Raw genomic sequence first — 23,371 nt, 5'->3', positions numbered from 1 at the left:
CAAAATTCTGGGTCAGTTTACGATGAAATTCTTGTGGTTATGAGGTATGACACAACAAAGTAGTTTACTGGTTAGCAGGGTAGCCACTCGATAGCGCTAAAATAACAGTTGAAAGCGCACTTATGTCAATGCGCATACACATGTCTCACTTTGATCTAAGGTACCGCCAATAAACAGTTTATGACGCTTTTGGGGTTTCACGAAAGTTTTGCTGTGGGGATTCGCTTACCACGTTCAGTTCAAGTATCTCTACAGTGCAAGTTGTGTGAAATACTCCTCCTCGTTTAGAAGCGTTCAAGATCTTTCCAGTGTTAAAGAAGTTTAGTTTGAAAGTGATTGTATTTAAAGCGAGTGTTCGGGCTACAATGGATGTGGTCGATGAATCGGAGATTGCTTTAGACAAGAGTATTGAAAACCTTGACTCTGAGAATGGTTACGACAGTGACGAGTGCAGTACAGTAAAGTGTTCAACAGCAACTCACATTATTACTGCTTCAAGAAGGTTGCCGTATGCTTCAGACGATGGATTGAGCAGCATTTGTGAATCAGTCACACCGGACCATCCATTACCGCTAGCAAAATTCCTAGACGATCAACCATCGTTCCAACGTTTTCACGCTTTCGTAAAGAAAAGAGGCTGCGCAAACAACCTGAAATTTTGGGTGGTTTGTGAAAGATTTAGGAAACTTGGTGCCGGACGTGGAGCAACAAGCGCGCACGTCAGAGAAGAAGCGAAGGCTGTCTACCATGCTTATCTAAAAGACTCCGCACCAAGCAAAGTGGCCGTAACAGGAGATACGGTCGCTAAAATCAGACTTTCTATTGACCTCCGCAAAACTGTTAACTTACAACAACTGTTTGCAAACGCGCAAAAAGAAGTCTATGATTTAATGGTAGAAAATGAATACAAGCAGTTTCTGGCACAAGGTGGAGATTTTTCAGAACGTTCATCTCAGTTTGCCAGTGATATTTTACCAGTGGAAGGTTATTTGTCAGATGGATCCAGTTTGACAGGATACAAAGCAATCCCCCGGGTGCCCCATACTTCCCGGGGTGGTAGTGCAGTCCATAGTGATGTTGAATCTACCTCAATTGCCTCATATTCAGAGTGAGTTATAAATGACAACAAAATGCTCTAAATGTTTATCTTTCAATATGCAATTTATTTAGTTCAGAGCCAGGCTCTCTTTTCCAGCCTGCTAGAATGCTAGCTCTGCCAAGAAGAGTGAATAGGCATCAACCTGCAACATGCTCAGATGGGGAATATACAGTGAGTTTAGTTTACATGTTTTGTTGATGAGGTATTATGTGATACTTGGTGACATCACAATTTGGTTGCCTTTAATGTGGACAGTTAGTGTAATAACATGGCTTTTTTATATTACCTTCAGGCATTTGAAGTGTTCAATCACCAGGTTTCTATTTAATGTAGAGCTCTTTAAAAAGAAGAATACTGTCTCCCTTCTATGTAGTTTGTATTGGCTTCACAAGAGTTGTAATTAATTTCTGATATTTGTACTGAGAAATTAGAGTTCAATTGATCTTTGTTTTGTATTGGGCTAGCCTTTGGTTAGAAGACATTTGGAATTGCTGGTTACAGGTGTGAAATTTTCTCTTATTTTGCAGACTCGTAAACCAAAGCAGGCTACAGAAGTAGTATCTGAGCAGTTTCTAAAGAAAGTGTCAGACCGACTGGCTGGCATTAAACAAGACAGAGATCGTATGCAGAAGGCTGTCCAAGATCAAGCTTGTCGGAAAGGCCAGCAAGTAGAAGATATTCAAGTATGGGTGAATACTTGTATGTATCTATAACTGTAATTATTTTTTTCTGTGCAGAAACTTGAATGGTTTGACTTCCCTGGGTGTCAAAAATATGTACAGACAGAAAACCAGTCCAGTCCTTCCCTGCCTGAAAACTTGTCGAATGATAGTCCTCAAGAGGACACAACATTGCGTTCACCTAACGGACAGCACCTGGAATCCTTAGCTAATGTTGAACTAACAAAGGCAATGCAACAGATGGAACGATGTCAAATTCGTATACAACATCCGTCAGAGATGCACAAGTCTTCAGCATTTCACCTACCTGGTAATGATTCTGGTTTGTCAGTGTCTGATTCTGGGAGGCCGTCAAGTCGATACTCATCTAGTCAGCTAAGTGAGCATACAAGAATGTTGAGAGATTCTTCAAATAGTGAAGAGAGTGGGGGAACTCTATTGCCCATTGTGAATTCACAAACAGATTCTGGATTAGACCATTCAGGTCTATCTGACCCAAGCCCACACGTGACAAGATTATATGAATCAGGACTGCCCGAACCAAGCCCTCAGGTGGCACGATACATTCAACAACAGAATGAGTGCAGTGATCGAGATAAGGCAGCTGTGGCTGCAGCCTCTATGATATTGGATAATACTCCACCATTGGAACAACAGATTGTAGTAAGACACAGGCCAACTAGGCCATCATACATGAGTAATTCCCACATGAACCAATATAAACAACAAACTGGTAGCAGGCTATCGATTTCAGATGTGGAAACATATGGTGGTGAAGACAGTGACTTTTCTCATTACCAGTCAGACAGTGTTTGTGAGTGGGTCAAGCATCAGCGATATCAAAGACAGCAACCCAAAATCATACGGAGACCGCAGCTTAGTGAAGAATCATCGTCCGATTTTACTGTGTTGTCCAGTGCCTTGTTTATGCCAAGAGGTGCACCATACCATCCATGTTCTGATTCAGAAGATCCACGATATCCTATGTCTCACAAGTAAGCATTTGTACACATTCAAATAATATATCATTTGTCAATGTCTTGTAGTCATGGGGGAAGACATTTTCAATTGTTACTATATCAAAGGAAGGAATCCGTAGAAGCAAAACTTTTGTCATGAATGCCATCAAACTAGTCTGGCTTTTATCTTCCAAATGTGCTAGATATATTGGCTTTTGATAAGCTAATACTCCCTTATTATCAACATCTTTGATGTCCCATTATTGTGTTGCTCGCTGAGTTGCACCTCTTTTGAGACAAAATGGGCTGCCTGGCATGGTAGTTTTCCAGTTACTTGTACTGACTCTGAGATCCTAGCCTTCAAAGAATACCTTGACAAGAATCAGACAACATTCCCACATAGTGAAGCTACAGTGTTTAATGTTATCTACAGTCATCTTTAACCATGTTTATTGTTTCATTATATTAATCCAAAGGCAGGGCAGATGTATATTTAAATAAACAATTGTTATTTGAGAGTTCTTTAAGTCATCATCAAAACTAGTGAATAAAATTATCAGTGTATTACACTTAAGATGTACTGCATTCTTGTAATTCCTGGTAACCTATAAGCAATTGATGCAGACAGATGCTTCTATACAAGTGAAGGAATTCATGTACATGTATGTTTTGTGCTTGTAGGTTGATGCATAGACCAAAGACTACAACAACTGGCAGGAGATCAGGTGGTTCAAGCAGTAGATCAACGGGGACAACACCTATGACTACTGCTGTGAGTTCTGGGAGTTCGGCTACCTCCAAGGACTTGTTTGCTCCCAAACCGGGTGAAAAATCAATTCCAGTATTCTACCAAGTTGAGGGTGAAAGTACCCCATACAGAAGAATGGTCGCTGATAAAGAATACACACTTATGGAGTTCAAGAAGTTATTTGGAAAGAAAGGCGATTATAGGTAAGGGAAATATCTCATTGCACACCTGAGAGTTTAAGGTTGTAATATGTCCAGGGGCTTTTATCTGCATCCTTTGTTCTAACTTGATGTGGTTAAATGACGTCTTTTGTGTGATAGCCTCAAGCAAATACCTTTGTCCTTTTAAGGGAAACAATTACAATTCTAATTAATTGCTCTACCAACTATATAAACTTTCTCAGTTATTGGTTATATCTTGCGTTTCTCTTTAGATTCTTCTTCAAGTCATGGTGTGAAGAAATCCAAGGAGAAATCAAAGATGAACTTATTGATGATCATGACGTCATTCCCAAATACCAGAACAAAATATTCGCCTTCATTGAAAAGAGTTCATAACAGACACATAATCACTACTACATGTATACAGCCAAGTCTCTGTGGTTCCCATCACATCCCACGTCACATGTTTGCCTCTGTCATATTCATGCTGTTGTTGTTGTAAGGAGACAGTTTTAGTATCAAATTTCCTGCCATTTTTTTCTTTCTGTTGTATCATACTTTGCTATTATTGTACATAGAAGATCCTATAATTTATGTCTTATTTTTAATCTGTACATCTGAAGTATATTTATCACTTTTACACTATTTTAATAAAAATGTTCACTGTAACTGGAACAGAATGATGTGTACAAGTAGAGAGAATGCATAGTGTGGATCTGGGCTAAGTATCATTCTGTTGCTGTAAGAGATAAGGTTAACGAAAAGTATAAAACTTATGGAGCCTACATTGTTGCATGTATCCATGCCAGCAGAGTTGGTGTTGTTATTGCTGATATCCAGAACAATGGTACAAGGTGCCTGGAGTTCTTTGGTGATGCCTACACACAGCATAAAGCATGTATGCTACAATAAGTCACCAACAAACCTTTATAAGGGATGTGAAGAACAGCATGTTAATACTGACACTGCTGCACGTTGCCAGACCAATGGTTGGTGCTAAACTCGTGAGAATGAAGCATAGCCTATATAATTAAAATGTGTAATAAAGAATGTTGAGGTATTTTCTACCTTTGTTTGTTTCTGAAAAAAAGCTGCTGTGCTAACAACAGGACTACCCAACAACACAGTTCAACAAAGCAGTGGACACCAGCCACCAGCAATAGCAGAAACACCATCAGTATTAAACTGTCTGTAGTAACTGGTACAATATTTGTTAATACAGGTCCAGTAGTCAGTGATGACAATACCAGAGGAAAGCTAAAGAGAAAATTTACTATTATAATACCCAATAATGTAACACAAGGACTATACACTTATATTCATATTCTGAAGACAATATAAAATGGAATACTATTAATTTTGCCCTAAACACTGCCTCCTTATAAATACTTTTATGTCTGAAATGTGTAAGGCTTGTCACTAGTGGAATGCTGGCCTGCATTAAGTGTAGGTTTACATTAGTAATGACTATAGCCCACCTATGCTGGAGATAAAAGCATTTCTTTCAATTAAAACATTTGCATTGTTGGGTCTTCAGCATGCCTGACAGACACACTTCATAGGAAACCACATTCTTTGATGGCATGACATTCTCATTCCTTGCCATATGTCATTGGAGACTTAGTGCATGATTTGTGGATGATGTGGGATGAGGCGTTATGGTGTAATTTTAGCTACACTAAAGCATCGAGACAGCTTACAAATGCTACTCATCCTTTCAAACATAATAATCAAGCCATTTACTTAGAAACTTCAATTGTAACACAATCAGTTTTGATGTCTAGAGAGCCATTACTTCAAAGGGTGTAGTGTGATTGTATGGTACTGAGAGTGATTTGAGAAACTGACTTTAAAGTGAGAAAGACAAGTGATATGACAAGTGTAGGGTTACGTTGTACATGGTAGCACAGGGATATCCTCATTACAGACGCCATAAGACACCACCAGATCAAATCAGGAAGACAATCGCACACCACCTGTAATAAAATGAAAAGAGCGCGGTTGAACTGAGTATACAAAACTGTTACAATTACTACAGATAATCCTGTTGTTATATGTTAAACTAAAACTTGTATAGAACATTAGGCGAAACCACAGGCCAAACTCTGAGTCATCACAAACAACACTAGCTTAAGAATCCATGCATGCTCAATCTGCCATCGTCAGACATTTTGACAGTAAAGCATGAAGCATTACGCATTTCTGTGCAAAAACACATCAACAAGTTTACAATATATCTGATCAAGTAACACAAAACTATTGATAGCATGCAAAATATTTTAGCTCTGTTACTAACTGTTATGTTATTGTATATGGTGCTAAGGAATTTTGATGGTAGGAAAATGGCATGCTCAACACCCCCCATACTTGTGTGCTGCTATAACTACATGCACAGAAAAACAACATACTTTGCTAACAACACCCACAGCATCAGGTTGAATGTGGATCTAAAAAATAAAACAAACGTATTTTCATTCAACATGTTACAGCATTTGATCAATTAACATGTATTAGTGCTGAATAGGATGAAGGCAATGTTAGTTATCAAAACCACAAGACAGTTTATAATAACAAGGCTTGCGACATAGACAAAGCACACACATCAAAGCAAGGGTGTTCCCAAGCACACGACTTCAAAGTGGTGTATATTAACACCGAAATGTAAACTAACTAGCCAACTAAATCAACTTACTTCAACCTTACTGGTCTGTCCACTCCATATTAAGAAATGTGCTTCTTTGTAATGAGTCTGCACTCACGTTGATATGGAAACAGACCAGAAACATACAATACATGTTTTTGTAGAACACTGCTCATTCAAGATATGGGCTGTACCTCCAGTGTCATATCAAATTTAATGGCCAATGGCAGAGACCTAATAAAACATTAGTATCCACATCACCCATGTAGTGACAATGTAACAACTTCACTAACACATACTAAACATTCCATTTATAACAGACTTAAACCAGGGATAAAAATGATAATATTATTAACATGTATCTAGGTACTAAACTGTATGTAGAGCATAAAAATGAATTACCCTGTAGAGAATTAAAATTATGTATTGCTTTTATGTTAATGACAACATTATCTTATTGAGTTTGCCCACCACAAACCATTATATACTAGCGACCATACAAATCACCTGGTTACCAAACTGTGACAAGGTAGCATAGGACTGTCCAGACAATGGGAATGCCCAGATTGACTGGTATAAAGTATGCCATGTACAACTTATGGTGTCTGGACACTATGTGACAGATTAGACTAATAAAAGTTTTCAAAGAATTCATCAAAGCCAAAATAAACTATACAAGATTGTGTGATCGTATTCTGTGGTTAATACTGATGGTGCAAATTCTCTATCAATTTCAATGTAATCTTTAGGCTACCTGATAATTACATTGAAGATGTAGCTTAAAAGAACTTGTAAATTGAAAAGTTAAGTACACATAACATGCTAATGCATTACTAGCAATTTACAAGATTGCATCACTGCACATGATGGGATATCAAAGCAGAGAATTATTTGAAACTCAATACATAGACAATCACTTGTACCCATAACTAGAGTGGTATCCAAGTGAAACACTGTCAACAAAAGGACCCACAGAGAGTACAAAAGGATATGACGAATTGGATCTATCCTCTTGTAAAATGACTGTCACTTTGTAAACTTGACTCCACGGCTGAAGGAAAGAGGAAGGATACATCTAGCTATAATGTCTTGTCACTTACAGAATCTATGGCTTCCAAGTTAACAGTTGAAAGAGGACACCTAGCAACCAACTTGACAACTGTGTAGCCACCTTGAAAAACGGCAGGGGGGTATGGCAGTAGATAAAAGAGATTTGGTCACACTTACTGAACAAATTGGGCAGTGTGACAGTGTGGGATGATCCATTATGAAAATTAACATATGAATAATCCTAAAATAACTGATTAATTAAAGAAACTTAAGCCAGGCATAAACCAACCTTAATACGACTTGACTGTGGGTTTGAGTTCTGCTTTGAAGTGTACCGAGGGCTTGCTGCAAGAATTATATAATTCTTGTGATTCCAAAGTGATAACTGCATGACCTAAATTATGTAGTTAAATAACTTGTAGTCTTGTACAAATGTAACCAAGACAATACCCTAATTGTTCCATAGACTGGCGGCAACTGAAGAGTGTGTTTTGAAGCATCTTGACTGGATAAACATGACAGAGTTATCACTAACTGTTTATTTTAAAATATTACCTTACCAGTTTGATAGAGTGACATTATCAGACTTAATCTGACATAACAGTAGCCAGGGGTCTTGATTCTAGGTCACAACATAAAACATCAAAGACATACATACACAAAACATATTTACAGGCCAAAGAAATCATCAAATCGACCAGTTAAATAATGTAACAGATCACATGTTAGACCAAACCACCATGCAGTAACATGTGGGTTAATCTGGTGTAACATGAAAGTGACCACAAGGGAGAGCCACAGGATGTACGTGTGTGTAATGTGGGTATATCCAATGTATGGGACACATGTCATACCATATTGCTTGCCACAGTCACCATCTGCCACTTGCGCAGCCAGGCTGATATCTGATAGGCTAGAAATGTAATCTTTACCTAACAAAAAATGAAAAAATTTAAGATCAATAGCTGAAGCATATGGTAAGTAAACCAATCAGTTTAACTTGTACCCTATTAGTGTCATTTCTTTTACAGCTGATAAACATATCATGTCCAGATTGTATTGACCATTCCCATGATATGTTAGTGGTATCAACACGTGGAAACTGATCAAGGGTCTGGTGTTGCACTGGTGGGTTTGACAGCCATTGATCCAATACAGTATGATATTTATTAGGGTCAAGATCTAATTTGTTGGTGTGCTGCATGTTGAAAAAAGCACGGCTGAGTGATAGCTGTAGTCGCCTACACCAGACGATTGCTTGATGGTCTGAAGACTTCCAGTGACGAGGCACAGAGTGAGTCTAAAATAATAAATAACGTGTACACACACACACACACATATCATACCAGATAATTTATTAATGTGCCATGATCACTGTTAACTTTTGGTTGAGTTAAGTGGCGGGGAACTTGAAGGTCTTTCTCACCTGCTGCTATGGAAACCAATGTCACATTATCCACCCTTGCAGAATTCCATGCCTAAACAATCAATAACAGTCCACATCAAACAACACTCTCACCCAACAAGTAATCCTATATCAGCTTTCGGTATGGAAGAGGAAATTATGGAAATATTATTAGAAAAAAGATACTGATATTTAACTTTTTAAAAACAATTTTAGCCAGGGAGTTTAGTATGTATTTTATGGAACAGTATAAACTCTTGCTCAAACCCTCATCCATTACTTTACACCTGGCCGGAATAGTACAAATTCTTCAAAGACGCAAGCGGCTAGACAAGAATCTGTCTTATAAGTTACACTGCTTCAAATAACTATTGCTATTGCTACTACACCATCAATCAAACTTTGAAAGTCTTGATGACAAAGGTTTAGACATTATGGCTGGTGAAATTGCTGAAGACAGCAATAAGTTAAAGAAGTTTTCTATTGTACCTAATGCAATAATGACAGTACCACTGAAGCCTGATAAGATGCCATTCAACTTTTATAACAATACATCAGAGGTAGAGGTAACCATTTGATGTTATGTTGTAACAAAAATGACTCCCACACATTGTAGGATAACAGTAGGCCAAATATTAACATCACAAGTTAATTTTGATGATGACATACAACAAAGTTTTATGTCAGGTCCAACTGTCTCCAACAGTCTTGTGCATGCAGCAGGGAAAATCTTTTACATAAACTAATTCCAACAAACATAGCATTTCACTATTATGCATGAGAATAGCTTCATGTATTTCTTTAAAATCATCATTAACAATTATATGAAACTTCATTAACAAAGCTACTATTGGGATTGAGGCTTAATAAGGATGTGGCCTTATCATAAGATCATGAAGTACACCTTAGCTATATGTTTGGGACCTACTTGACATTGGTGACTATAACAAGGTAGTCTTGTTAAAGTGGTTATCACTAAGTGACGTTATATTGTGCAATAAGTATGCTTGAATTAAATACATTATGCAAGCATCTTATCAACCTGTTGATAAGACCACCTTGCCACAAATCCCCTTGTTAACAAGGTCACTATTTTTTTCTGTATGGGAGTGTGCCCGTTTCTATTTATAAATAAACAACTTGAATAATTACATAATGGCCACATCAAACACCAAATAAAATGGACTGTTGAACAAACTATTCCCAGTATAATAAATATGATAATTCTCAGTAGTGTGTAAATTTGTTAAACTATCAGCACAATAGAAACCATACTCAAAGTGAACAGCTAATTAAAATGGACACAAACAAATTATTTGTTTAAACACAATTTTATAATGGGAACACACAGTGTGTAGTGGACATGTAACCTGATTATAGCCATGACAACACTCCATAATACAAACCCAATGTAAAGATTTTTTTTAAAATTACCCTTGCACAAAATTTAGTTTAGCTGTAAACAAAAAGCATTTGTAAAACAATCCTACCCTATTGGATTCCTCTGGATACATAAGCCAACCATGATAACCTCATAACATAGCAACACATCTCTTTATAAGGTAAGGTGGACGATGAAATATGAAAAACAAGCCATTCAATAAAATTGGCTTGTTATGTCATACTTGTTTACACCTATCACTGTGGTATGTGTTTACACTGTATCGAGTAACAAAAACTTCAAATTAACACAGTCAGTGAATACTTCAAAAGAATTAGCACCCTTAACAACACCTATCAAATAATGGCATAGCTAAGTACCACAAACGAATAAGAAAAATAAATAGCTAAATTTTTAAAAGGTAGAAATATGTGTGAATAAACTACGCAAACCTTTTGATGATTTAAATGAGCACAAAACCAGTAAATTTCAACTAGCACAGTTCCCCTCTGAAGGAAGTAAGCCAGCAAAATGTACAGCAACAACGGGTATTGTATTTAGATCCACCACAAAGGACTACATATTGTCTAACTATTACCATGTAGCACACATATACCAATTGATACCCATAACACTGAGGAATCTGATATGTGATGAAGCCAGCAGTTGTTTCAAGCAGGTGGTCTTGCTAGACAGGTGATAGCTGTGATATGTGATGGAGTATCCTATTACATAGTGGAGGTTATCACTGGTTACAATATAATATTGCAGGAAAAATTGGGATGGGGTCTTCGGCTAAATTGTTATGGAAAACTTACAATTGTTGAATTTAGGGACAGCAAAAATAGAACAGCTGCTCCCACAAAATACAGTATACCATCATTACTATGTATTCTACGGAATATATTTAACAAGTAGAACCAAAGAAATACAGACCATGCTTAATAAACAGAATGCATCTAAACTGTACTCCACAATATTTGAGTAACATATTCCCTAACACACACCACCAGACAATTCATCACCCACTGATGATGTAGACATTTCCCACTCTGTTCTTTTGATCCTCCCACACACACTAGAATATGAGCTAATGCTTCTCTATTATATTTACGTTGTGGAGATCAAAGGTAAATTTCATAATCCATAGTCAAAAAATAATTGAAAAAAGTTATTTCAAATGCTAAGATATTAGCCAGACAATTTCTACCATCAAATACATCACCACCACCAGAGCATCACCAATATGTAGTGAAAAATTCAATTAGGGATTTTCATTATGTCATTCACATAATCTGTACACATTTTTGGATGTAGAGTTTCTGTGTGTGCTGCGTTTAGTAGAAAATGATGTACATTAGCTAATACTTTATAAAAATATTTCTAATACATGAAACATATTAGCAGAGTAATCGGCTATCCAATAGTTACACCACTATTATGACATCACTTGTAATTAACCTTTTTATTTGTATTAAAGTGAACATATCAAATTACGTTTTATATAATCACATCCATTAGTGTAGCCTCTAATAGCTACTGTAAGTCTTAAATTGTGTCATTTCACTTAATGCATAAACCTTAAGTGAACCATTCCAGATGTCTACTTTGTATTATTGATATCCATTCTGTTATTATGATGCAATTCTTCAATTGATATTTATGTCATATATCTACTACAAAATCATAACAGATTTATGTAACGACTTTTAATTTCTTTTGATGACAATTAAAATAAATCACTATGTAGCTCAGTGTAGGAGCACATGCTTGTGCAATGCTGAAACAACACACAGAGTACCACCATATGTTGCTAAGCTATTTTGCTCTATTCTAAATGTGCAAGTAAAACTTACACACTTCAGTTTCAAACCACATGCAACAAAGTGATGAGCTTTTCCATAAATTATTCTGTTTGGTCTGCAGTAGTTTTACAAGTTATATATTAAACACACCATCACACAGAGGTGCACTGTCCAAGATAACCTTTACTCAAACAATTCACAAAAAAACAACAACATAAGCTATAGCACCACGAAAGCCTCCCTCTTAACCATTTCCCACATCCCATAGGTAGCAATGCAATACACACAGTGATGTAGAGTGGCACATACGTGCACACATAACTGATATACTATACTATAGTAATTAATATCAGAGAAAAATAGAATCGCAACAAAAGCAAATGCTTTCAGCCACAACTACTTCCACAACCATTTCCAAGAAGACAATTCATACACCTACCACAGTATTACACATTGTTATATAACTGATGTGCTCCATGTGGGTAATTAACATTCTAGGACAAAACAACTACTGCTTATTTCAAGCCACAACAAAGCAAAAACCTTTCACCTTTAATTCCTATGACAACAAAGTCACATCGATTGTATAACTAATGTGCCCTATACAGTAAGCACCTCTGACTGTGGTAAAACAAATACTCACAACTCTACAACAGCAACACAACACATATATAGTGACTATATACAAGTTTGAGTACTATACATAGTACAAAGTGGTGTTTGGCCAACTGCATGGGTAGTCGATGAGTATGCCAGTGCTTGGTTGTTTCTTATTTCTTTAACCTAGTTTTCTGCAATGTGCAAGGAAAGCCATTTTGGCCAGTATTCTAGTCCCGCACTGCATTTGCAGTGACGTAACACCCTGAGCATATGTATGCAGTTCCAAATGAGTTATAATGTTACTCTAGGTGAGCTACATACAAATACGCACACAAATACAAAACCACAACAAAGCAAATCATACATTTACCACACCATTGTTTAACGGTTTGTTATAGCGTTGCACATACGTGACTATTATACCGTATTAGGTAATAACACTGAGGAAAAACATCTGAAGAGCAGGTCCAAGCCACAACAAAGCAAAACCTTTCACCTTTAAAGTTTTCCCAACACAGTAACACAATGTACAAATTAACCACAGGATTACATGGACTTGTATAATGATAGTCTAGGTATACCAAAACAAGCATTTCCAGCTAGTTTCACAACTAAAGATTTTGCCAGCACAGTAAGACAATACACATTATTACAACCAGCTATAGATAACATTCGGATACTGCTTTACCCCACTAAAGCTTTGTTACCATGGATACTAACATGTCAAACCAGTTGCACAAATATTTTTACTCCTTGTGGAAAGGAACTTCGCAACCTAGGTTCAGTAGGAGGTGCCCATCAATTTTGAAGCTAAAATGACCAAAGGTCTGCTACAGTTAACATGTAGTCTACTACATCTATGCATTCAAAGAAAAAGTACAGTATGTTGTAAACCACAATGAAGCAATTCATACATTAACCATACCAACACATACAGAGCTATACAGTTACATATGTGGCCATTACCTCATCCACCTGTTGGTAGAACATGTACAGTGACATGTCTGAGTATGCTACAGGACGAGCATGTGGTGACGCCATCGTGATGATGAGGTTGACCAAGGATGTATCAAATGTGTCAAGAGTGAATAGCGCTCTTGCCACCATACCCCCCTAAGGGGATTAAGGTGACATTAAGTATGAAGTAGACTACAACATGCATACATACAACGAGGTATGTACGTAGAACTTGCCAACATTGTCAAAGACTTCATTCCTAATATTACCAAACATGTTGGAAATATTCTCACTGTATTTAGAGAAACAACACAACATACACCTGTAATTTTTTTGTTGTCAAAACTGGTGGGGAGGGAGTCCAGCAAATGTACAACATCAACATGCAGTGGTAGTAGCATGCACACTAGCCTCTGAGTAGCACAACAGAGTCACTGATATTTTGATAATTACATATCTTAGCATAGTAAACAATTTACGATTCATTTGACAAACGATTACTGTAAAATGTTAGAAATCAACATTGTAAATGGAAGCTATGACAACCAAACAGCACAGTAGTTGATGTTGCTCTTTTATAGATTTTACAATATCACAAGCACATGTAAACCATCACCCAAGCCTGCCCTCAGGCACTGAATAGCTGCCAGCACAGCAATGTTCACTGACACAAAGAAACCCAGCTATATTATAACTGTTATAGCTGATTAAAGAGACTATAATTGGCCTCATTAAGCCATCAAGACAGTATATTATAGGGTGGAATTTCAGTTATTAGACCTCCAGGGGATGGTAGAATCAACAGAAAGGTATTCATAACAAACATGCCTGTGTTTCATGTGGTTACACAAGTGCTTAAGTATTTATAGTGAGGCCAGTGAGTGTTTCTTTCTAGTGCAGCGAACTGAGAAGATTGGTCATGCATCATCAAAGGTCTCACAGAAAAATTTCCAACAGAGCACCAACCAATACACCCTTTAGACTACTTAGATTCATACTAACAAGCTTCTTTCAGACACGTTCAGTTGCTTCACATGCAGGCTGTATTTTTAGGAATATGGTCACAAAATTCCCTACAGATATCACTGTTATGGTAATGAGTTTGGTGCAGTCAGTTTATACCAACTGGTGATAGCAAGACCTCATACAGATCATAAATAATCGTTAAAGTATGTGTTAGCTTGGTGGAATACACATGTAAATGCTTCATGCAAATTAGAATGGCTATGGACAAGCCTAATTTGTATTTTGTAATGAGGGATTATGTACCTAACTATCTGCCTGCTAATAGCCCACTCCTAAAGCACCTGAAAATTTGTGGTCGTTATTTAGAACCTGGTGAATACATTACATAAAAAATCACAATATCTCATTCAATGCAGATTGGACTTACCATCGAGTGGGCTAGTACAGTGACAGTGGTCGGTGGATTGGAAAGGTGTGAGTAGAGGGTGAGGATGTGAGATATACAGTGTCTCACATATTCTGTTGAGAAGAAGTATAACAAAGATGACAGAAGACATTGTTCACCTGCTTGCCGAAGCAAGGTACCACCAAATATCCCAGAAAATTCCTAAAATAAAATATTGCACGTGCATAATACAAATACTCTAATAGAACATGTACAAAGCAGAAAGCAGGTGGCTGCTGGATAACATTTTCACTTGGACAATTGAAACATATTCATAACCTGTGGTTGGTAAAACTGTGATCACCATGAAAGTATCTATATAGATGTGTTTAATGAAGAGCAGGCTTGTTGTAATTGTAATCGTAATTGTAATTAATTACTAATCATTAGCAATTTTCAAGTAATTGTAATTATAATTGTAATTGCTCACTGAACATAAAAGTAATGGTAATTGTAATTAGTTGATCAGTCAATAATCATTATGTAATTTAATTTAAGTAATCAAAGTTATGCTATATAAAAGTACTACTCCATAACTTGACTATACTATGTACACAATCCCATGTGTATAACATGTGGCCCATGTAGCTACTGTAAATTATTGAAATTATATGTCATGTATTTGTTGACCATATAGTTAAACATTTTATGTACAGTATGGGATACCCATGGGGTATATAATGTTGAATAGTAGAGAAACATTAAATGTATCTGGATGACGCAGAGTTTTCAAAGGATGAAAGCCCTTTAAACTTTGGAAGATAAAAGCAAATAAATACCCCATTTTAAGTACAATAGCAAAGAATAGCAGCAACATTTGCACCATTTGAGTGTGTATTCAACCATAGTGGCAATGTTCTCAGACCAAAATATATGTAGACTATTACCAAAAAAAGTTTGAAGAGTTAATAGACGTACCTTAAGATTAATGCTGGAGAACTGTAAGTAAGTTATTGTTGTACCCCAATTAGTGCTGGGCGGTATTGAAAAATAGCAAACAGTATACCTTCCATAAAAAGTATCACAGTATTAATGTAAAAGCTATTGGTATTAAAGTACCACAACAAAAGCACCAAATACCCATGGTAGCTCAGCAAGCCTCAGGTACAAACTACCACTAACAAACTTGTTTACATATAGTTTGGTTAGCTGACTACATCAGCACCTGCCTACAAACATTAATTGTCACATGTCTGGTTACCTTCTAAATATGGGATGAAACAAGCCCACAGGGAGGCCATAGTGCCCAGATGGTATGGCAGTATTAAAAAAAAGCAGGCGGTATCAAAACCAGTACGACTTAAATATCACAGATTATTAACAATACCAGTGTATCACCCAGCTCTAACCCCACACATACAGTAGTAATTGAAAAGTAATTGTAATTATTAATCATTATTTTACATACTGAAGTACAGTAATTGTAATTGTAACCATTAGATTGGCTTCAAAAAGTAATTGTAATTGTACTGATTACTTTCGTTGGGTAATTACAACAAGCCTGATGAAGGGGTGTGGTGACTGTGGTCATAAAAATACACGGCATGCGCAAATTACCAGCTATTTTTGTAGGGCAAAAGAAATGCGATGTTAACTGAAATTTATCAATCAAGCAACAATGAAAACGATAGTAATAAACTAAGGTATGTTACCTTTCAGAATTAACGTGAAATTTAAATTTCGCTATTGAAAAAGTAGGACTACAAGGTTTGTATTTCGGGCAGTGATCAGTATTACAGTGCTCAGAAACATCTCGAAAACGTTTACCCTTCATTAATTTTCCTGATCTTTTTGCCCTACACAAATGCAGATTGCGTTATGCAAAAATGATGTAATATAGTGCCATGCCTTCTTGTTAAACCTGCACTATAAAGACTTTGAAATGTAGTAGTGTACTGCTCATAAGAGCTGGTATTCTTGTCAACTATGCCAACTGTTTATGTGTAGTGGGGGTGCAACAGCAAGGGACTAAAACTTTTCTTATAAAACTCTTTGTTTTTCTACAGAGAAGCAGCTACAAAGAGATACACACATGTACTCTAATAGAATAATCACATGCTGTGATAGACCATTCAACTAAGCCACATGGCTGTTTGGCCTTGATCTAAATCTAAATTTACACTGAGCAGTGATCAGTTGCGTTAAAAATGTGATACACCAGTACTATGTAGTTGCATTTGGAGGGTCTTACCTCATTGAGGTCCACAAGGAAATGGTTAAAGTGTCTATGTTTAGGAAACTCTACACCTGCCATTCTCATGGCAATTGATCCAGCAGAACGTCCTAAAAATGACACAGTGAACCCAATAAAGTGATTAATTTATAACTGTATGTAAAATATGTGGTCTTACTTTTAAAATTGTGAGGTAAAAATTGAAATGAAGAATGACACAAGCGGGCAGTGTGTACAAGAAGTGTCACTCAGATTTACTGGCAGTTAGGTTAAGGTTGGTTTGGGTCAGGGGTACGTTTTCTATTAGGATGACTGATAGCTAGTGATGGGTACAATGTGGGAAGAGTTTAGCCATTTAAGTCACCGACTAGGGGCAGAGAAAAGAGGACTATAGCTCATTAAAATGTATATGAAGAGGCTTAGCGCCCTCCATAAAAATAGCTCTAGCTGTCATTGAGCTATATTCTACAAATCTTATTTAGTTAACTTAAAAACACACAGCTACTTGCAGTCCACTGAATATCAGATACCTTAATAGAGCAGTCACCCTAATAATACAACAATCAAGCTAGTATTCCAATAAACTAACAAAATCACTATATAATTTCCTGGGAGGCATGCAGCCACCCCCACCCCCTTTAGATACTGGACTCATAGCAATACCAGATTCTACTATGAATGGTTTACAGTCCCTATTAGAGAAGCCACCCTAATACAACAGTCTAGTACAGGGGCAGAGGAAGTAGTTGATATGAGGGGGGGCTGACCAGGAGTGGATCCAGACTTATGGTAAAAAAAATGAACTGAAGCACTACATTGTCTCTGGTTTGATAAGGCGAGACAAAAAAAAAAAAGGTCCCAACCAGCTGACAATAGCTGCCCACTTCACCAGCTACTGATAAAATAATAAAAATCCTTACATAGCTCACTACACATTGCTCCAATACTGTGATTGCTTTATTAGAGTGACTGCTCTATTAGAGTATCTCGATCTTGATCACAGTTTTCAGCCTCATTCCAAGAAGGATAATTTTGCGTGATATCATTCTGAGGGGGGGCTAAGCTCCCCTCAGCAGATCAAGGGGGGGGGGGGGGGGGGGGGGGGTGGGTTCAGCTCCCTAGCCCCCCCCCCTTCCGACCGCCTATGGTCTAGTAAATAATCATTAATTGTACTGTGATAAACTACTGACATCACTTTCAGTTTAATTTCAGTCTAATTTCCTGGGGGAAGGGGCATACCCCCAGACCCTCTTAGATTGAATGTGTAAGTAGTGTGTTTTGAACACACACTAGAATAAGATATGTTATTACTCTACATAAATATCACCTATGTATACTGGGATCACAAAAAGTCTGGCTTCATCCCTGAATGTGCAGCTGCTCCTAAAAAGGTGCTTCCTCCACCCCTGTCACTGGCCCCTCTCTCTTGACTATAGTTTTCGGACTTGGAAAATTTTAAACAGTGGTTTTCGGTACAAATGTCAGTAGCACTGGCCAAAAAAATTAAAGTATTGCGCTAAGAGATTGACTAAGGGTTCAGTACATACAAGCATTTATCATCACAGATTCTGAATCAGTAAATAATAACAAATCATTATTAGCATGTTCACCTTGTTTATAGCTTCCCCTGTTGCCAGGGATAAATAGGACTGGTATGCCTTCCAGCGGATGTACTCTAATGTTTTAGTGCTCAGTGCAGAGTATTAATGTGTACAATTGTTCACCTGTATACTGCTGCATATATCCTGATAATAAGAGAAAAACAATCTTATCGATGAATACCCACTTATTAACACACACATGTACACAATAACACTACACACATACACATTAGTGCTGAAAGGAATAATTATTTGATTATTCGACTACTTGGTTGGAATGGCACTATTCGATTTGTTAACACACCATTCGAATGTTTGTCAGCAGTGATTAGATGGGTAAAGCCAGCCTTGAAATTTAAGATTGTGAACAAAGTGGCATATTTATGCTGTAAAAGTTCTACTTAGAAAGGATAGAAATCGTTCTCAGGCTTCCTAGCAAAGGTTTTTAGTACTTATTCAACAGAATGTATGCTCAGAGAGTAATTGAATATTCGGTCGTTTTGTTTACAACTATTCGCATAGTAAAAATTGCTATTCATTCAGCACTAATATACACACAACACACACACATTACACTACACTACACACACAACACTACACACATACAGAGAACACCTTACCCTTCTCCATAGAAGTACAGACCATATGTTGGGTACAACTTTTGTATCTTGGATGGTAAACGAATTTCAGTATAGTTAGCCATGTCAAACATCCATGTCATCTCGCAGGTGTGATCTTGCCTCACTGTCTCCCATACATTCTTCACTGTAACCATGACAATCACCATGGTTACTGTGATAAGGACAAACCAGAACTTCAGCATCACTAAAATTGAATAGCAAATGATATGTAATTTTATGGGGAAATTTGCCACAATTTTCATGGATTTCTGCAAAAGTTTATCATATAAAATTGGCATTTCTTATACATACCAAAATTGTAGAAGTTTCTGCTTTTTGCAAAACCCATCAACATTGTAAAAGATTATAATTTTATGTTGCTGTTTAAATTCACACTAATTCTAGAAGAACTGGCTCTGGTCACTAAAAGGTTTTTTTTTTGTTGTTGTTGCCAAATTGTCAAGACTTATTTCATAGGCAGAGGAAGAGGGGGGCACCTCCAACTATTTTACTGGGGTGACTCAAAGGTGTGTTGTGACACATGAACTACAAGGTTCTAGAGACTGATCAGATACTGTTATGGAGCAGTCATCCTAATACAACTGTCAAGCAAGTATTAAAAATAATACGTAAATAGCTGAAACTATAGAAAATGCTCCAAACTTCAATCTCAAGACACTTAAAGAGGGGGGCATGCCCCAGACACCCCTACCCAAAATTAGCATGTTTTTGCTCGCCTACTACTACACACATAAATTTTGGGTACCCCCAACTCTAGCAACCTTCCTCCTCCTATGAATATTTGTAACCATACCTCCTTTGTGTCCCATTTCTCTTTGCTGACATCTCAAGGTGTTGATTTGTGAAATCATGTAATGGCTTCCGTACATTTGTAATGGGAATTATCTGTATTATCCGTAGTGACTGAGTTGATTGCAGAGGTGCTTCTTGAACTGTTTATTTGTAACATTATGTAACAGGCTGAACATACATAGCTGAAAACGAAGCACAATGGCCACTTCACTCTTCAGTCGGAAACTGACATATGAGACCTGCATTCAGACAATAATACTGAGTCTGGCACTGTTCTTTTTTATCCAGGGGTTCACCAGTCACAAAATATTAAACAAACAAGTACAAAGTAAAAAAAAAAGAGAGGAAATTTAAGTTTGATTAGAGATCCTAGAGTAGTCGAACAATGAAGCCTAAAGTAGAAGGAAGACTGGAAAACCTACTTCAATCATATGTGGGTATTAGACTGAAGTAGGGATTAAATGTTCACTAGTACATTTGTAGCAACCTTCCCTGTTTCACTTTTTTTTTGTCTATGATTCCTAATCAACTTAAATTCTTAGTTTTTCCTTGTACTTGTCCAATAGAGTGGTTGAATATCAGTAATTAAAAGGTTGTTTGTTTTTTCTGGCTAAATCAGCTGTATGTAGGTGGGCACTGCTGGTTGCCAACTCTAACACAGAACCTGCCAAATTTATACATATATAATAAATTTCAACACACTAAGATATGCAGGAGGTGCTTATGAATCCCATCTACTTTTGGATTTTTTTCGTGTAATGAGTGGTGGAGTGTTCTACAGCGATTTTTAAAACCACTTAGCAAGAAATTTTGGTGAAGAGATATGTTTAACAGGTACAAAATACCATACCAAAATTAATATTGAGGCTCAAGAAAATCTATTTACGAGTTTTCTAATGAATTGTGGGATTGGTATTTTGTCGTATCAATCTACTCATAATTGAACACCCCCTACAAAACCTCTATAAGGTACAGTACAGTAGACCCTTGGTTATCTGACCCTCATTTATTCGTATCCAAAATTGAAAATGACTGTTCTATTAGAGTACTGAGTACAGGTGTATGTTCTATTAGAAGACCTGTATAAATATAGGGGCTTCAGCAAGAGTTCATAACCATATATATACGAACTCTTGGCTTCAGTTATCCAAACAATTCACTTACCTGACCAATTTTACATTGTCTGAGACACATTGGGCTTTGGATAACTGAGGGCTCAATGGACTTGCCTTTAGTTAAATGGCAATATATAGATGATTTCTGTGCTGCAAAACAAGTCCATAAACACATATGATTAACAGCTGTAATAATGAAATCTGAGACATTCAGGTGGTGGGGTGAAACGTGATGCAGGCGGGGTTAAGAAACAAGTAGCTTGCTTGGCTTTATGCAGATTTACAAACTTATCAGTTTGCATTGTATGTTACTTATCTGAAATAACATTCGATGTTTAATAGCCCAAAATTTTAAAGTTAGGCCACTCCAAGTCATACCTTAGTTTCTGGTCACTCCCAAGCCTACAAATGGATGCGGGCGGGCGGATGATCAGGACTTCAGGACTATAGACTCTACTGTGACAATATACTGTATAGTATTATTATTTGCTCAATTTAGCAAATTCATGTAGATTTTGTTTTTAGTCAAACTTAACCAACAACATAAGTAGTTGTGCTTCGGCAAAAAATGCACTAGGAAAGTTGTTGATGGATCATGGCTAGCTATACACTGATGTATAGCATTTAAGTATATTTATTTATTTATTTATTTAGAATATACTATAGGAAATGTTTTGCTCATGTAGCTACTTATGCTTTCCAAGTGAAATAAATGTCTATTAGCTATGTCAGGAAAATATTACTATGACTTATATAGCTAAGTTGTTCAAATGATCATGATCCAAAATGAAATTTAACTTCTATTTTCACATCAGAAATTCTTCATTCAGATGTGAAGTCGTAGCCCACTAGCTATGTGTTTCCAGCCTTCTATTCAGTAACCTTGAGAAAGTAACTGTCAAAGTTTTGAGTCATTGAGTGCTCCAGACTAGTGTTTTTTAGTGATCATCTGGGAATGTTTAAACTATAAGGGTTTCTACTTGCCAATCTAATTTTAGTTATGGAAAAGTTTAAGTTTAAGCTCACCAAATGTTGCCGGCTTTCCATACCCCTGCAGTGTTCAGTGATAAGGAATTTGAAGTTACTAGACTAATCATTAGAGGACTACATTTGAATTATAAAGTTAAAGCTATGACCCATCTGCATGGGCTAGTAGTTAATGCTACTGAAATTACTTGGTTACAGAAGCATTAGTAACAGTTATAATCTGAACAGCTATATAATCAAGGACAAAACTAGCTATAGTTAGAAACATTTTATTAGTGTGGCATATATACCTAATATTAGAGTTAAGAGTAGTGTGACTGCTCTGTTGGAATCCCTGACTGCTCTATTAGAGTATCTCGATCTTTTACAGTAAAAAATAAGTGTCTTGCTGGGTCACATGCACTTAAGCACCTGTAATATTAATAATAGTCCTCATAAACTAGGGTTCCAGGTTTACCATGCGGGCGGGTGACCAGAAACTAAGGTTTGACTTGGTGTGGCCTTATACAGCTTTTCGTTTGTAACTAGACAACACAAAAATTATAAGTTCAATAATAAGTGCCCAAATATACAAATAAGATTTTAAATTGTCTTCTACCATACATCTCCACCATTCCCTTAGCTACATATGTTCATAGCCTCATGGATGTCACCACCACAACATTTGACTATACATACTATGATAATTAAATGATAAGCCATACCGTGCTTACACTGTGGAGTACCGGTACAGTGAAACTGCATGATTGGGAATTCATGCTTTAATACAGAGTGCAAAATTATACCTCAACTACTGCTACAACACAAGAGATATCATCGTGACACCGATCTAGTCTCGCGTGGCCAGACCACTTTTTCTCCTCACGGCGCTTAGTGATTGGAAATTATCGCAGGCGCTTACAAGCGTTTGGGGAGAAAAATCGGTCTGGCCGGTCATCTATGGGCCGGTGCACTCGTTAGCTATAATAAATGGTGCACTCGTTAGCTATAATAAATAGTGAACTCCACCGCTGGTCTTGCTAGGACTAACATCGATCTAGCAGAGCGCTGTTTTTATTTGATTCTATTAAAGTCGCCTCAAGCCGCTTTTCAGCTCCATATAGCTTGAAGAGATAGCCTCTGAGATAGCAGAGCAAATTGGGATTGGGCCATACATGTATATAGT

The 23,371-nt window shown here is 37.0% G+C and overlaps 2 protein-coding genes and 1 long non-coding RNA gene across 3 annotated transcripts; 2 read left to right on the top strand and 1 right to left on the bottom strand.

Annotated features, from left to right (window-relative positions):
- Nucleotides 1-157: 157 nt before the first annotated feature.
- LOC136250375 (axin-2-like) lies at nucleotides 158-4,316 on the top strand. The gene is made up of 6 exons (XM_066042580.1): nucleotides 158-1,108; nucleotides 1,171-1,270; nucleotides 1,627-1,782; nucleotides 1,837-2,774; nucleotides 3,420-3,689; nucleotides 3,920-4,316. Exons 1-6 carry the CDS (start codon nucleotides 366-368, stop codon nucleotides 4,041-4,043), a joined length of 2,331 nt encoding a protein of 776 aa, XP_065898652.1. The 5' UTR covers nucleotides 158-365; the 3' UTR covers nucleotides 4,044-4,316.
- Nucleotides 3,966-23,086, bottom strand: LOC136250373 (GPI inositol-deacylase-like). The gene is made up of 25 exons (XM_066042579.1): nucleotides 22,992-23,086; nucleotides 19,292-19,496; nucleotides 18,795-18,815; nucleotides 18,681-18,745; nucleotides 17,089-17,180; nucleotides 15,017-15,059; nucleotides 14,880-14,971; nucleotides 13,496-13,642; nucleotides 8,685-8,816; nucleotides 8,345-8,638; nucleotides 8,193-8,270; nucleotides 7,899-7,960; nucleotides 7,789-7,843; nucleotides 7,628-7,732; nucleotides 7,516-7,579; nucleotides 7,389-7,459; nucleotides 7,212-7,339; nucleotides 6,483-6,522; nucleotides 6,340-6,396; nucleotides 6,056-6,094; nucleotides 5,496-5,623; nucleotides 4,716-4,904; nucleotides 4,573-4,669; nucleotides 4,434-4,525; nucleotides 3,966-4,386 (listed from the first exon to the last, which is right to left on the bottom strand). The coding sequence occupies exons 2-25, from the start codon at nucleotides 19,492-19,494 to the stop codon at nucleotides 4,308-4,310; spliced, it is 2,373 nt and encodes a 790-aa protein (XP_065898651.1). The 5' UTR covers nucleotides 19,495-19,496; nucleotides 22,992-23,086; the 3' UTR covers nucleotides 3,966-4,307.
- Nucleotides 8,215-8,719, top strand: LOC136250377 (uncharacterized). Its single transcript, XR_010698512.1, has 2 exons — nucleotides 8,215-8,315; nucleotides 8,370-8,719. It is a non-coding gene; the product is annotated as an uncharacterized lncRNA (long non-coding RNA).
- Nucleotides 23,087-23,371: the final 285 nt, after the last annotated feature.

The sequence above is a fragment of the Dysidea avara genome, chromosome 3 (genome assembly GCF_963678975.1).
Source record: "Dysidea avara chromosome 3, odDysAvar1.4, whole genome shotgun sequence".
Taxonomy (NCBI): Eukaryota; Metazoa; Porifera; class Demospongiae; order Dictyoceratida; family Dysideidae; genus Dysidea; species Dysidea avara.
Note: the sequence above shows the minus strand (reverse complement) of the source record. Positions and strands in the feature narration are given on the sequence as shown.